Source organism: Lathyrus oleraceus, chromosome 4 (genome assembly GCF_024323335.1).
Source record: "Lathyrus oleraceus cultivar Zhongwan6 chromosome 4, CAAS_Psat_ZW6_1.0, whole genome shotgun sequence".
Lineage (NCBI taxonomy): Eukaryota > Viridiplantae > Streptophyta > Magnoliopsida > Fabales > Fabaceae > Lathyrus > Lathyrus oleraceus.
Genome location: NC_066582.1, coordinates 87,640,109 through 87,657,562, shown reverse-complemented (window position 1 = coordinate 87,657,562; position 17,454 = coordinate 87,640,109). Strand labels below are relative to the sequence as shown.

The window sequence follows — 17,454 nt, the reverse complement described above, 5'->3', positions numbered from 1 at the left end:
CCTTCAACATCATCTTCCTCTGCTTCGAATACAAAGAATTCAAGATTGGGAGATGGCGTTGGATCATTATGTTCAATGGGTTTAGAAATCCCTGCATAATGATTCTGGATAATGAAAAGCTTTTGAATTTAAACAAGCAAATCATTTATGCAAATGAAAAAGATGTTTTTGTTTTTCATGGTTTTTTGTGATCACTGATTTCATGCAAAAAGCAAAAAGTGAAAACAAACGGAAAAACAAATGTTTAACAATGCATTAACTGAATGAAAACATCATCGTATTAAATGCTGCCAGTAATGTCATCACTTCTCCTTTTGGCATGGGAGAAGGGTTTTAAACAAAGTGAACAATTACTCTGATCTATGGATGACTGTAGGAACATCTACAGCGACCCAATTGTGGCAGACACCACCAGGAATAACGAAATTGTTCAGATATTCTACATCCTCTTCAATGATAGCAGCAGCTTCTTCCTCAGGTTGATCGTCATGGATGAAACCTCCACTCTCGAACAACCCTTGCTCATTAAATGCCCCAGAACAGTAACCAATGCCAGCCCGGGATTTAATCCAGGAATAAATCCATCAACAGTACATAGTCTGGCAAATTCCTTCTCTGAGTTCACAAATCTCTTGTTCAAGATGATCCATCAATCTCGAAGAATCGGCTTTGGTATAGTACCGGCGAGGTGCGTCTCCAAAATAAATGAAGATCGCGGGGTCAGACCACAGGACGGGAGACCGGAACAAAACACCCGCTTATGCAAGTGATGCGTGAAGTGTTTATGCATATGCTTGTTTTTTATTTCAAAGGAACTCGAGGGTTTTATTTGCAAACTTCGAAATATCAACATTTTGATCATATATGAGAATATCTCATCAGATATATCAGGTGAAAAAATTTTCCCGGTTTTTTCCATGTTTGAAAATTTTTGCAAATAAACTCCTTTGAGTTCCTTGAAAATCTTCTTTTTATCTGATGATATGGATGTAGATGAATGCATGAATGCATGAATGCAACAATCACACTCAAGGATCAAGCAAGGCACACCAAACAAAGGTCGTGGGAAAGCTCATTGTATCCCCTAATATCAATCATCCATTTTGGTGGATTTAGGTTTTCACCTTATCAACACCCAAGTTCCATTGATATTAACGGTACATGAACCGGCTCTAACATCCTTAATATCAATCATCCATTTTGGTAGATTTAGGTTTTACACCTTATCAATACCCAAGTTCCATTGATATTAACGATGTTTGAACGACTCAACCACGAATCACGGGTTTACTGAGAGTCACGAGCATGAAGTCTTGGTTAAGAACCACCCAAAGGGAGTGTACTAGGGTTTAAACCTGCCAGACATGTTTTACCAGAGGTTCCCATAATCATCGTCCCATCTCTCGGATATTATCGGAGGAACGAATACTCGTATTCCAAAAATATTCTCAAGAGAGACTCGTATGAGTGTAGTATCGCGTGACAATCGCATCAGATCTGACATCTGAACGACCTCCGCACTACGTCCTAAAAAATAGGCCAAGATGGGTTTGGTAAACTAAGGTCCTTGGCTTCTAAGGCACATGATTGAAAGAATAATGCCTAACCACAAATAACTTGTGTGACATTATTAATCCAACATGACCTCCACCAAGTGAATGGACTCGCAAGTCAACTGGCTAAGGAATACTCCACACCAATCGACAAGACTATGCCATTCTCCTATCCTAGGGTGCACTCGAGTTCGGGTATAGAACTCATCTCACAGAGATCACCAAAGCAAATAGCAATTGTATATCAAGCAATTCAATCATTACAATCAATACAGTTATCCCAAATTGTACAAAAATATGTCAAATAACAAATAATAATATATCACACAACAATGGTGAAAAGTAGGCAATACCACCAAGGGTAATACATCCCCAGCAGAGTCGCCACTTTTCTGTAGCGGTGTATTCGTCGCTATATGATCTATCGATTAAATCATAAGCAAAGTATACAATAAACATAGAGTCGCCACCGCACTTTTATTTATCCAAAGGACTGGCTAAAAAGCGAACAAAAGCCTAAGAAGTTTTACACGTAGAAAACCAATGAAAAGATCAGAGATCGGGGTAAGGGGTAAATTACGCAATGGGAAGGTGTTAGGCACCCATCACGTCCTAGGTACTCCTAGGGAACCTTTTTCACATTTGTTGTGTAAGAAAAATATTTATTTGTTTTTGACATATTGTGCAAACATGAGTGGGATGATGAGAAAAGAATGTACATGTTAATTATTTTTGTGTTCGAACGGATGAACCCGTTGCCTACGTACCTTCCATCAAAGGTAAGGATCAAAACGCCTTAGTTCGGCTAAAAACTTCCAAAAGTTAGTGGATTCAATTTTAAACACAAGCTCTAAGGTCTTACGTTACCCACGGGAGAAAACTCAACCTTAAGAAACAACAAGTCCACCATGTGAGAAAAGCTTCAACTTGCTAGAGAGGGGTTAACCCTATAATAAGCAAGGAAGACTTACAATTCAATCAACTAAGGACAAATAGGTGAGATTAATATCAACCGACTAGGGTAAATCAAACCTATAGCTAATGTATGAAAACTTAACAGACATGGACAAAGCCACAAAATCATTTGAATGGGTGAAGTTAATTGATTTGGATTATTTACAAAATATGGTCAAGGTATGGTTAAAGTCAATTCAAAATGAGTATTTACAAAAATGGGGTTTTGGAAAATCATGGACTTAGGGTCCAAGTTTCTAATTTGAAAAGAAGGTGAAAATGTTTGCACAACATGTATATACAAGTTTGAAAAGTCAACAATGTGAAAAGGATTAATAACAAAAATGGATGGAGGATGGAGTGTAAAACTTCCTAGAGGTTCACCTCTTGAAATCATATAGAAGATGATTCAAGGGTGTCCTTTGGAATAAAGGGACAAAACAAGTTAGTATAATAAAAGACAAGGTGATACCGGATGCCACTCAATGGTCTTACTCCAATCTCACACAAAAGCGGATACCGGATACCAATAAATGGATTTACACCAATCTCCTAAAATAAAGCAATGATACCGGATGCCAATAAATGGTCTTACTCCAATCTCACAAAGGAAAACAAAAACAAAACATGGAAGTCAACTGCCAATCTACCTGGACTTAGGTTAACCTCCACATATGATCATAGGAAGACAAATGCCAAATTACATGGGCTTACAATGAATCCTCACATACAACAACAAGCTCAATCAAAGAGCAAAGAGGATATGAGTGACCAATGAAGTGGTCTTACACTCTATCCCTTCCATGTCATAGGAACAAAAGCCAATCAATATGGACTTACAATTGTCCTCAATGGGAAAACAACAATGTCACAAGGACAAATGAAATGATCATGCACTAATGGCAAACAAAGATGATAAATGCACAAAGGCAAACAAAGATGATAAATGCACAATGGCGATCAATGATAGTAAATGCACAATGGCAAATCAAGTAATCATGTATAAATGAATCAAGTAATCAATCACATAAATTCAAGTAGCACACACTATAACCATTCAATGAGGCTCAAGCAAAAAGGGTGAGGCATTAAAGCCAACTGTAATAGGGTTCAAGTTGCTCTTAACCTTGCCATTGAGGGGCTAAGGTGAAGCAGATTAAAGGATACGAGGGGTGTGCCTCATCACTCTTATCTCTGATCAGAGAGAGTATTGAATATCAGAAGGTGTGGGAGTTCAGCAAGTAGGAACTCTCTCCACATATTAGACTCGATAGATCTTGGGTTTGGATCTCAATGCTACAACCATGAAACGGGAGCAAGGAGAAGACTCACAGAATAGTGGGAGATAGGCTACATATCTCTTATATCCACCAATTGCCTTTAAAAGGACTTTACCTGCTTAGGGACAAACATAAACAATCACAAACATTGCCTCTTAAGGAGGACTTCAGACAGTTGCCTGGCTAAATAACAAGCCAGGTCTTCCAGACTACATGGAGAAGAAGGTGCTATACCTCAATGCAAATGCTATACAAGCAAAGCAATGCAAGTTCTTAAGAGAACTGAGCAACTAAGGGTACCTGAAATCAATCAAATATAATCAGCATCCCAACATAATCAAACAGCAACATAAGAATCAATCAACAATCAAACAATAATGTGCATAGCACAAGGCTCAAAGCTCAAATGAGCCAAGCATCCTACAAAACAAAGAGTTAGTCAAATGAATTCAACTCAAATATGAATCAACCTCCTTAAGGCATTAGCTTTTTAACCTGAAAAGTCAAAGTCAAGCTCAAACATAAGTAACAAGACCACTAGGACAAGCCTAGGGTCCAAAAGAGGGAAAAAACTTAAAACAGCAAGTAAAACATGATCAAAGTCAAGATAATTCAAATAAGAAGAGATCCCAATTGGTCTCATGTCCAAACTATGCACTAATTTTATTTTATGCACAAATTAAGGCAAAGTGATCAAAGTTGAATCACATATGAACAACCAGAATGATTTCAATCAAAAAAATATCAAAACAGCTCAATAAATCCCACAAAAATTATATCCTAAACAGAGGACATTCAATGAGCTACATGTCAATTTTCATGCCATTTGGCCAAAAGGAACTATGTCAATTAAATCAACATGTTAAAGCATGCAAAGACACAATCAAAACTAGGTCACAATATGAGTATCAACTTCAATCAATGGTAAAACAGTGAAATCAAATTAGAAATGAGTAGGACCAAATCCAAATGGAAGCTTAATATGTTAGGAAGCACTCCACCAAATTTCATATTCACAGGATTAGGGATGAGGATTTGGCAACATATGTAAAAATGTTACACAAGCAAAGCCCTAAAAATGCTAAGCAGCAATCAAAAATCCTAATCAAATAGAAAATGGATCAATTAAATCCACAAAAATTCATGTTGAAAGTTAACACATACATTGTATCTCATGCAAAAAATCAGGGCCATTGACCTAAGGGAAGCATGGAAAATTAATTCATGAACTCAGCATAGCATAGTGTGACACATCTTGTCATACTCAAAAAGAATAATTCATATCTACCAATCCAGAGGTCCAAAAATTACAAATGATATACCAAAATCTCCAGAAATGTGTCAAGAATCATCATATGAAATTTCATTAATTTTGGATAATGTATGAGTATTTGGTGATTAAAATGGCAAAACATACAATTATGTCACACATGTCAAATATCAATATACCATTCAAAAATTTTACTAGGCACAACTTACACTACTATGTCTAAAAAAAAGTAGATGAAATTTGGAAACTAACAAAAAAAATCCCACCTAATTTGGATTAATATTGAATTTTATATGATTTTTTTAAGTTTTGATTAATTTATGTAATAATTATTTAATTGGTTTACGAATTAATTAAGCTGTAATGGCGTTTCAGTAAATATCCAAAACGTGGTACTGTAGCATTAATGCCGTGGCGGCTTCTGGTTGGCTGGAACAAGAGGGAAACACGTTTCAAAAATGGCACGGCATTGCAGCGGATTGAAAAGCATTTTTCCAGATTTTTTTACTGTTCTTCGCCGCGTTCATGCGTGTTCATCATTACCGGCTTCGGTTACGGGAAATTCTTCACCAAATCGCGCAAACCTTATACCGTTGTGACCGTCTCTCAACGTAGGTTACGGTTATGGCAGCGCTTTTGTCCAAAGATTAACATACAAAAAGATCTAATCGAAAGAAGTTTCGCACGCAAATATTCGGATCAACATATCTAGCTCAATACTTGACGGAATCGCGCGATTCAAACGGAAGAATGATCTATGTTCAACGATCTATCTAAGCCATGCATTGATTTCACGAATTAAAGATTTCGAAAAATCACCTTCTTGAAGTGCAGCCGTGAAATTCTCGTGTTATTGGCCTTGATTCTTGAAAACAGATCGTGATTGATGATTATGAAGATGAATGATGATGATTTCGCAGCCCAACACGCCTTAGAGATGGAGAAATTGCGAATCGCCATTGAAGCTCAAGGTTTGGACAGCTGCGAATTTGCACGGTTCTTCCTCTAATTACCAAAAACAGAACTCCACAAGTACCTGCAAATGATGAATACAGCAAAAAATTGCACAAAGATTGATGGATTCTTGATGAATTGAGCAAAAAAAGTTTGTGTGAAAAGTGGAGAAAATTGAGAGAATTCTAGAATTTTTTGCTTTGATCTGAAAATTGTGATTATCCCCCTTGAATTCAGTTAGGATTAAGCTTTTATATGTCAAGTTAATCCACTCTCTAATCATGATTAGCCAAAAAATGGAGATTAGTGAAATATGCACATTTAAGCAATTTGGCATTTTTGCCCTTGGATGGCTATGACCAATGTAACAGTGATTTTTCACTTTGGACAAGTCATAATTTTCACTTGGAAGCTATTGGAATTGGTCCCATGTCAAAATTCCCTCTACTTTGAAAGTTGGACCATTTTGCCCTTGCATTTTAATTAGTTCACTTAAAAAATGACCTTTTTATGTGAAGGCTTTTGGCAAAATGTGGTGATGGATCATGAAAGTACATATCAAATGTGGTTTGCTCAAAGAAGAACCATCCAATTTGGACATTCCATGTGAAAGTTATGCCACTTTGAATTTAGGCATTTTCTGAAATTGATTTGACCATATCTTGCTAACCATACATGGGAATTGAGTGTTCTTGGACTTTTTGGAATGGTGAGAACAAGATCTTCAACTTTCATGTTGGAAAAATTTTGATTTTAAGCTTGTATGATGAAGTAATTTTGGAGAGAAAAACTTTCCATTTCTGGCAGGTGAGAATTACAGGTCATTTCCATTTTGGGAAACTTTTTGTCTGACTTCAAATTCTTCAACCTTGATCTTTGAAATGCCAAATGAGTCTCATATGGACATGAATGAGGTCTTTCTAACCATCTCACACCTTCCAATTCCTGATTAAATGTACAGTTGACCACAGTTGACTTTTCTAGGGTTTTGGTGGACTGAGCCATGTTCTGATGAATTTCAAGCCTCTTGCTCTTGAGATCTTTATACCAAATAATATCACAAGTCATATGAACTCTTGATGAATGATCATGGTGCCCAAATTCTTCAAGAATGGTCACCATCTAGCTCAATGGTTGATTTTGACTGTTTTGACTGATGATTGCTTCAGCTGCAAGCAACAAGGTTATATGACAATATTTTTGTACTTTTGGTTAGTAAACATATGAAAAGCAAAGATATACAAATGCAATACATGCTTGGTGATCAAGAACCACACTCACAAGGTAGCCTACCCACTAGGAGGGAAGCTAGGGTATGCAACGATCCTTGAGGCCATGATATGAGATGTTATGGGCCATGAGGGATCTTAGGGCCAAAATTGGGGTCTTACAGTTGCCCCACATAGACCTCCTCAACAAGAGGACCATTCAAAAATGCAGATTTGACATCCATTTGGTAAACCATCCAATTGTTGCTATGCACAATACCAACAACCAAACGAATAGTCTCTAATATAGCCACCGGTGTGGATACCTCCTCATAGTCTATACCTTCTCGTTGCAAGAACCTATTCGCCACTAATCGAGCTTTGTGCTTGATTACTTCACCTTTGGGATTTGCTTTAACCTTATAGACCCATCGCACACCTATCGGTTTCTTTCCAAGTGGTAGATCGACCAACTCCCAAGTACCGTTTTTCTCAATATATTCCAGCTCCTCTTTCATTGCACATATCCACTTAGGATCACTTAAGGCTTCTTCCTCATTTACCGGTTCGGATTCGGCCATAAGCGCGAAATGAACAAAATCACCATCATTATTCACTTCGTTATCTTGGAATCTTTCGTAATCTCAGAGTCTATGAGGCAAGGCTCTTTTCCTCACTGGTCTACCATTATTAACAACATCATTTTGCGCTACTGTAGGTGCTGGTACAGCGGTGTCGGAAGCCTCCGGATCATAGATTTCCAAAAACTGTTGCTGCTGTTTTTCTCTATGTAATTGATTACTCCCAGTAGGGTAATCGATTACTGCTGCATTTTCTATGAGTAATCGATTACTGCTATTTGGGTAATCGGTTACTGCAACATTTTCTACATTTTTTACTTCATCAAAAGTCACATCCCGGGTTATAACGATCTTCCGATTTTTTCCATCAAACAACTTGTACCCTCCAGTAGAGTGATATCCTACAAATATCAGCTTCTCACCCTTATCATCCAATTTCTTTCGAAGTTGGTCTGGTACATGACGATATGCAATCGATCCAAAAACGCGCAAATGATTCAAATTCGGTTTAAAGCCACTTAAAGCCTCTTCCGGTGTGAGTTTCTCCAGCTTCTTAGTGGGACACCTATTCAACAAGTAGGTGGTTGTAGACACGGCCTCACCCCACAATTCCTTAGGCACATTTTTCCCACAAAGCATACTACGCACCATGTTCATTATTGTACGATTTTTCCTCTCGGAAACTCCGTTTTGTTGAGGCGTATACGGAGGCACCACCTCATGTACAATTCCCTCAAGATCACAAGACTTCCCAAACTCACTAGAGGCATACTCACCTCCACCATCCGTTTTAAGAATTTTGAGCTTCCGACCGCTTTGGCGCTCCACCATGGATTTGAAATTCTTGAAAACTCCAAATACCTCATCTTTTCTCTTGATAAGATATGTCCAAAGCTTCCTACTAAAATCGTCAATGAACGTAACAAAATATTGATTGCCACCATAAGTCTTTACTTGCATCGGTCCGCAAACGTCGGAACATACCACCTCAAGTAAGCTTTTGGTTCTTCGACTCGCATCTTTTCTAAACACATTCTTGTGCTGTTTAGCCTTCACACATTCCTCACACAATTCATTTGGAATACTAATGTGTGGCAGCCCCGTTACCATTTCACTTTGTTGCAACTTTCTTAGATCCCTAAAATTAAGGTGACCAAGACGGTAATGCCATAACCACTCATCGCTACTTGTCGCGGTAGCTAGACAACGATGCTCCATAACCTTTAACTCAACCTTAAAGGTTCTATTGGCAGCCATCGGCGCTTTTAGAATCAACACACCATTTGAATCCAAAACGCGTAAAATCTTGTCCTCCAACCGAATTTTGTATCCTCTTTCAAGTAATTGGCCAATGCTTAAAAGATTACACTTAATTCCCGGTATATACAAGACATATTTGATCCTTGAATGTCTATCATTCCTTTTTCCGATCAAAACATCTCCTACCCCTTCGGCGCTTAAAGTGGTGTCATCGGCAAATTTGACTTTACTTTTTGCCGCTTGATTGATTTGCATAAACCAATCTTTTCGACCCGTCATATGTGTTGAACAACCGGAATCCAAGTACCACTCATCTCTCCCTTGGACTCCATCACGAACGGTAACCAACGCATTTCGATCCGAATGCATTTTCTCGCTATTTTCCGGAATGGTACAGTTGTTGTCCCGCAAACTGTCACTACTGTAGTTGCTGCCCGAAACATCCGTAATGTTATAACTCCCCTCTGTGATCATTACTAGAAGTGTGTCCTCATCATCTACCTCTTCCCTAGCAACCTTGGCTTCATTATTGTGATTCTCATTCGATTTACCACGACACGAATTTGCAAAGTGTCCAAACTTTCTGCACTTGTAGCATTGCACCTTACTCACATCACGCTTCTTGAAACCATTGTTATGACCATTATCCTTGGAGCTACTTTCATCCTTTTCACTCGTCGAATGCTTTGAATTTTGCGAATCATTTGAACCAAAATTCTGAAAATTTGATTTACCTCTCGCTGCAAATTTTCCTTTTGACCTCTTATTCTTCTCATTGAAACGCGCTTGCAAAGCAATCTCCGCTTTGGCTTTGTCGGCGCCTCTCTCATCCATCCTTTGTTCATGTTCCTCTAACGAACTTTGCAATTCATCCTTGCTCAAAGTTGTTAGATCTTTTGATTCTTCAATAGCCACAACTATGTTGTCGAAACGCGGTGTTAACAAACGCAATACTTTCGATACAACATTCTGCTCAAGAATCGTTTCCCCACAAGATTTGATTTGATTAACTAACCGGGTAATGCGCGTAATGTAGTCGTTGATCGTTTCTTTATCTTCCATTTGTGTTAACTCGAATTGTCGCTTGTAAGTTTGTAACTTACAACCTTCGCTTTGACGGCACCGGCATATGCTTTCTCCAAGATTTCCCATGCTTGCTTCGCCGATTCACAATCGCCAACCTTGTCGAAATTGTCGTTATCAACACAAGAATGAATCAAGAATAGGGCTTTGTAATCCTTCTTCTTCTCTTCTTTGTGTGTAGCTCTTTGAATGTCGGTGGCCTCTGCCCCTAATTGTGTAACTCCATTGACGACGATTTCAAACACCTCTTGATAACCAAACAAAACCCTCATTTGTTTTGCCCATTTATCATAGTTCTTCGAATCAAGAATCGAGAGATTGGTGGGAATTCGATCATTGGAAACAGTTGCCATTGTTGCAGCGAATTAGGATCGATAGCCAAGGCTCTTGATGCCAAATGTTAGAACATAAAACTCCAATTGAAGGTTTGACAATGGTGAAAGAAAAGAAAATTGGGGAAGATGAAGTTGAGAGAGAATTAGAGAGGATAGAGTAATATTGGATGAGTATAGATTTTGGCATTAATTTTGAATTGGAATGGTACAAGTGTATTTATACATTGAGCATAAAATGATACAACTAAAGTGACTCTAAGGAAATAAATCATGTTAATTTATTTGGAAGGATAAAAACAGAATTTTAATTTCAATTAACAGAAACAAGATTGCAAGATTCATTACATCAACTACTCTAACACTAGACTAATGAAACAAGATTTCCTTTTGTCTTGAATTAGTGATTTGCCTTTTAGCGATCAAAACTTTGTTTTGTACATTTTATTATATAGCTCATCATGTTATATTGCTTTTTTTTTTACTTCTATTGCATTATAATAATTATATAACTATATAGAGACCCGCACAATACGCGGGAATGAGATGAATTTTTTAAATAGTATTATAAAATGTAGGTTTTGATTTTGCTTATTATAAAAAAATTGTGATTGAGACAATAAAATGAAGCTGATAAAAAGAGAGAGTAAAAGTTTAAGTTAATAGAAATATTTTTGAATCATAGATATGTAAATAAGACATCACAATTTAATTTAAAAATCTGAAATAAGTGTAAGGAATTTCAATAATTTTTTTAATACTTACTATTTTTTTATCGAATAATTTTATTTTTTTAGGAATTGAATAAGCTCTCATTGTTTTTTTAAAGAAATATTTAAAAATTGATAAAAAAAATTATTGAAAGATGATGACTCATAAAATGTGAAAATATATATTTTTTTAATTAAAAAAGATTTATAAATGAAATATTATACATTTTTCTGAAACAGATAATAGAATTTTTGAAATGTTTGTTTTGAAGAGTGTTGTGAGGAGTTGAACTTGTTACTTCAAATACAGAATAAAACTTGTATTTTTTTGTCTTTGCAAGGAGTTGAACTCGTGCCCTCTAATAAAAAATAAATATTGCATTTGACATTTTGAAAATGAATTTAGGGAGATGTCACCTAGGACAATGAGATGATATAACACAAATGAATTAGAAAATTTCACATGTGTCAGCCGCTTCATATATGGCACAAATGAATTAGAAAAATTTACATGTGTCATGACATAATCCGCCGCTTCAGATTTAATATATTACTAGATTAAGATCCGCGTGATGCGCAGATGTAAATTAGTTTATTCGTTTTTATTAAATTTTAAATATATTAAAAAATTATTTTAAAAAACATGATTACTAAATTTATAGTACACTAATTTATTGTCAATTATAATTAAGACAATGATATGAATTAATCACATATAAAACTATATAATTTATTTGAAAGGAAAATACATGCTTGTAAATTGAGAATGACATTCGTAATTAGTTTTGCAAATTTAAATAACTATAAAATAATTTTTGTTTTATTTTGATTTTCATGTCGTTTTAGTAGTTATCTTTAATTTGTATATTTAATTTTAAGTTCTTAAAGGTATGTATTCTTAGTGTTAAACAAAATTAAAAATTTATTTGTAAATATTATCGAATAAAATTTATATTTATTTTTGTCAAACTTTAGTTATCAAATGAATAAAGGGTTGAAAATGTTAGTTGTTATATTAATTTAATTGTTTTTTAAATAATTATTTTAATTTTATTAATGAGATTATAAAAATTTATTTGATTTTATTGTTGATATCAATTCAAATATGAGTGTTCTTTTTTTAGATATTATTCTCAATATTTTTATTATACTCTATAAGGTCAAATTGCTATTTTAAAGTTGAAATTTAGAAGAATATATATAGTTGAAATAATGATTTTCTTATTAGATCATTTTTGTTAAAAATGAGAACTTTCTTCGTGTTTTTTAAGGTTTGAACATGTGACCTCCAATGAAGATTAAATATTGTATTTGAATATTTGAAAAGTGAAAATAAAATTTTGGAGGTGCCACATAAAATTCTAAGATGATGTGTCACGGATGTAATAGATTTATTAACATGTGTCATAATATAATGCGATACTTTAGATTTAATATATTATATAGATATAGGTATTTTAGAGTTAGGCCAATGCAATTTTTAAGAATTCAATTTTGTGTATCTAATACATATTAACCACGTGTTCTAGAGATGTATTTGAATGAAAATATTAAAAATCTAACAATTATAAAAAATACATTGTTACTCATTTATAGTTAAATACTAATTTTAAATTATAGATGTATTTAAATACATTGTATAACATCTCATCTTATTTATACAATTGAATCTTAATAGTTTTTATGCCTAACCCGTGCGGCTCACGATTATTTTGCCAGTCCACCTTAAAAATAAGAATATAAAGAAAAAGGTAACCCATGGTTTTATGATTACTTACTCACATGCTTTATGCACCCATATTTAAAGTGCACCAAATAAATAAACAATGAGCTACGAGATTAGCGGAAAAAGAACATGTGCATTGTTTTGAGACATATTTTTATGGATTTTTGTGTCACTTTTAAGACACTAGTTTTGGATAAGGTTAGTACTTCAAAATTTTTAAAAAAAAATCTTTAACAAACCCTTTAAGAAAAAAAAAAGTTAAGAGTACTTTACTATAATAAGAAAACAACAAAAGAACCAACCATCATAACAAACAACAAAGTGAAAACAACTGTCTGAGACTGTGGATTTCATATGAAACCATCAAACTCCACCAGCCATAGTGCCACTCTTTCTTAGGTTCGACATACTTTTGCTAATCAACCTAATCTTTCACCAACTCACTATAAATATGCACCCAACTTCATACACTCTTCAATCATATATTCACCTCTTTACAAACATTTCTTTCATTGTTAGCTTTTGTTCAACTCAAATTAACTCAATCTTGAAAGATGGAAAAGCGAAATGTTGCTGCTAACTCTCCACTTGAGAGAACTAGTTTGGCTTATCTAGATCAGAGGATGGCCGTGGCCAAGCGCTGTTCTCATGGTAATGCATAATTAACTTTAATGATGACTATGAATCAATCTTCTGTTTTTCCTTTGCTTTTATTTAGTTTTTTGTTTCTCCATTTGTTGTATAAGCAGAAGGTGTGATGGCTGGAGCTAAGGCAGCTGTTGTTGCTACTATTGCCACTGCCATTCCAACTGTAACTCCTCCTTCCTTCCACCTTTTCTATTTTCTTTCATCCTTTTTCACACAGATCTCATTATTAGTTTACATTTTGAAACATTCTAAGAGATTTTTGATATGCAGCTGGCTAGTGTTAAGATGCTACCTTGGGCAAGAGCCAACCTCAATCACACTGCACAAGCTCTTATAATTTCAACAGGTTAGTTTTGTCTTCTTTATTGTCAAAACATTGAGCTACTATTCTCCTCACAATCATTGTTGGTTGGATACTTACTCTCATATTCTGTTTGTTTCTAGTGGCTGGAGCAGCATATTTCATAGTAGCTGACAAGACTGTCTTGGCAACTGCAAGAAAGAACTCCTTCAACCGACCCTCCAACGCATGAACTCCAAATGCATAACTTCAATCATGGACTCGGGATGCATCGGTAGATCTTAAATTCTTAATTAACATTAAGCTAGTTTGGTCTTGGATCTCATCATTATGTACTTGTAAATAAAGAATGGTTTGCATCTCAATAGTGATAGAACTCTCATGTACTACCTGTCGATAATACTTAATTATATGAATGCAAATCAATAACTTTTCTTTTCATAATAAGTGGTCATCAATAACTTTGTTCCTGAAAACCCACTTAGTACCAATGATACAATAGTCTCGCGGACAAGGGACAAGTTCCCAAACGTCATTTCTTTTAAATTGATTAAGCTCATCTTGCATGGCCATTAGCCAAAATCCATCAATCAAGACCTCTTTGGTATTTTTAGGTTCTACTTGAGAAACAAAAGCGAAATGATAACAAAAATTACTTAGCTTAGAACGAGTCGTCACTCCTTTGGTGATGTCTCCAAGTATATTGTCAATATGATGGTCTCTTGAGGATTTCCAAGCCGATGGAAGATCATTCACTTCAGCCAGGCTTTCCTCTTCATCTTTTACATGACTAATATCTTCCTCATTCTCAATGTCCACTGTTTTGGGCTGATCACTTCCCTCGACAGCATCCTTGAGTATGTCTTCCGAAGATATACCTGCATCATCAAAAGAAGTAACTTTTACGACATTTTTCGGACATGACTCATCAAAAGAAACATGAATTGACTCTTCAACAGTAGGTAAACGTTTATTGTAAACTCTAAATGCCTTACTTGATTAAGAATATCCAAGAAAGATACCCTCATCCGCTTTTGCATCAAAATTTCCAAGATTTTCTTTACCATTATTTAAAACAAAACATTTACAATCGAAAACATGAATATGTGACAAGTTAGGTTTTCTCCCTTTCAAAAGCTCATAAGGGGTTTTATTTAAAATGGGGCGAATCAAAATTTTGTTTAAAACATAACAAGTTGTGCTAATATCATCGGCCCAAAAGTATTTTGGTAGACCACCCTCATTGAGCATAGTTCTAGCCAACTCCTCTAAAACACGGTTTTTACGCTCCACGACGTCATTCTGTTATGGAGTACGAGGTGCTGAAAAATTATGCTCAATGTCATGCTTGTCACAATAATCAACAAAGAGGTGGTTTTGAAACTCCCATTCATTATCGCTTCGGATTGTAACTACTTTTTAATTTATTTTATTTTGGGACAGTTTTGCAAAACGTGTAAAAGCGGAAAAAATTCTGTCTTTGCTATGTAAGAATATAGTCCATGTAAATCTAGAATAGTCATCAACCAATATAAATCCATAGTAGTTACAACCTAAACTCTTTATCCTAGAAGGACCAAAGAGATCCATATGGATAAGCTTGAGGGGTCGTGAAGTAGAAATAACATTTTTAGATTTAAAGGATACCCTCGTTTGCTTTCCCATTTGACATGCGTCACTTAGGTGATCTTTTGAAAATTTTATTTTTGGAAGACCGACTACTAAATCTTTGGACACAACCTTATTAAGAAAATCGAAGCTAACATGCGCTAGGCGTCTATGCCAAAGCCATGAATCATCATTCAAGGCGACTAGACACTTAAGACTTGTTAACGGCACCTCAATAAGATCAAGCATATAGACGTTGTTTACTCTAACACCCTTAAACACAATATCATTTTTGTCATCATGCTCAATTATACAACAAGTGTTTGTAAAAGTTACTTTGTAACCCTTGTCACATAATTGGCTAATACTCAAAAGATTGTGTTTAAGTTCCTCAACTAAATTCACATCGGAGATAGTAATGGTAGAGGGGTTACCTACACTACCTTTTCCGAGAATCGCTCCTTTGCTATTGTCTCCATAAGTAACATATCCCTTCTTCTTAACTTTAAAGTCTATGAATAGAGATATGTCACCCTTCATGTGCCTTTAACACCCACTGTCAAGAAACCATCTTCTTTCCTCAGATGCAAGACACCAAACCTACAATATCAAAAGAGAGAGGTAGGTACCCAATTTTCATTGGGTCCTTGTGTGTGAGTGAAAACAATGTTTCATTTAGGCATCCATTGATAAATGCCTTTGGGAACAAGAAATCTCCTAAACTTGCATTTCGCAATGGTATGACCCGAATGACAACAATAATGACATAAACCATGACGATGGATTCGTTTACTTTTGCTCATTGGAATCCTTGGAATCTTCTCTACAAATGAACATTTTGCATAAGGTGGATTCAAAGATTTCTTTAAAAAATCAGGTCAACGGCAAAAGTAACTTTCGATTCTAGAGCTTTCTCTAATTTGGCCTTAAGAGATTTAACCTCTCCTTGCCAAATATGACAAGCCCCGCAATTTTGAACATGAAATAATCCATCAATATCTTTTGAATTTTCTACAATACTTTCTTTTAGAGCTTCCAAGTCTTTTCGGTTTTATAGACTTTACCCTCCAAAAATGAAAAGATTTGTTTATCAGAGGATAATCTCTTAAAAGTTTCTAATGCTTCGGTATGCAATTTTTCAAAAGCTATTTTCAACTCAGAAAAAGACATAGAAGAGAAATTATTATAGTAGGCACGTCTTACTTTCTTTTCTTTGTTGAGGCTCTTGTGGTAATCCTTGCCTTTGATGTGAGCCATGAACATAGGTTGGTCGTCTAATCACTATCACTTAAGCTTTCATCACTTGACGATTCACTATCGCTTTCCCAAGCAATGTATGCCCTTCTTTGTTTGTTGTATTCCTTTGGTGGATCTTTGCCCTTGTCCTTCTTTAGTTGGGGACATTCTGGCTTATAGTGCCCTACCTTACCACAATTCAAGCAAGATCCTTTTGCCTTATCCTTTTTGTTCTCTTCTTATTTAGATCCTTTGGATTGTCTTCGAAAATTTATGAGATTTTTGTTGGAGTGCTTTACTTCATTCCTTCGAATGAATTTGTTGTACCTCCGAACAAACAGTCCAATTTCCTCATCATCTGAGTCTTCGTCACTACTTGAGTCACTATCACTTTGCTATTTATTTGAGGACTTAGAGCTAGAAGTCACAAGAGCTATGGACTTCTTCTAACTCTTTTTGTCTTTAGTCTTCTCCTTTTTAATCTTCTTCTCATACTTTTCAAAGCTTGCTAGTTCTTGTTGACGTTCTTCCAACTTGCTAAATAGAGTTGTGATGTCGAGTGTAGTAAGGTCATTTGTTTCCTTGATAGCTGTCACTTTAGGCTGTCATTCCCTACTAAGACATCTCAACACTTTATGAGTAGCAAGTTCATTGGAAATAGACTTCCCAAGTGCATTTAAAAGATTAATGAGATATGTGAATCTCTTTTGCATGCCGGAGATGGATTCTCCTTGTTTCATGCGAAAGAGT

General features: G+C 35.5%; 1 protein-coding gene across 2 annotated transcripts in view; it reads left to right on the top strand.

Annotated features, from left to right (window-relative positions):
• Window positions 1–14,307, top strand: part of LOC127073587 (early nodulin-93) — a 57,472-nt gene extending 43,165 nt beyond the window's left edge. Inside the window, exons 1-4 of one of the 2 annotated variants that reach the window (XM_051014762.1) lie at window positions 13,219–13,562; window positions 13,661–13,722; window positions 13,830–13,905; window positions 14,004–14,307. In XM_051014762.1, the coding sequence (XP_050870719.1) occupies window positions 13,466–13,562; window positions 13,661–13,722; window positions 13,830–13,905; window positions 14,004–14,092 (324 nt within the window). In that variant the 5' untranslated portion in view covers window positions 13,219–13,465 and the 3' untranslated portion in view covers window positions 14,093–14,307. Of the gene's footprint in view, window positions 1–13,218; window positions 13,563–13,660; window positions 13,723–13,829; window positions 13,906–14,003 lie in introns of those variants that run through there. The other variant, XM_051014764.1, reaches the window with a different exon arrangement.
• The last annotated feature ends 3,147 nt before the right edge of the window (window positions 14,308–17,454 follow it).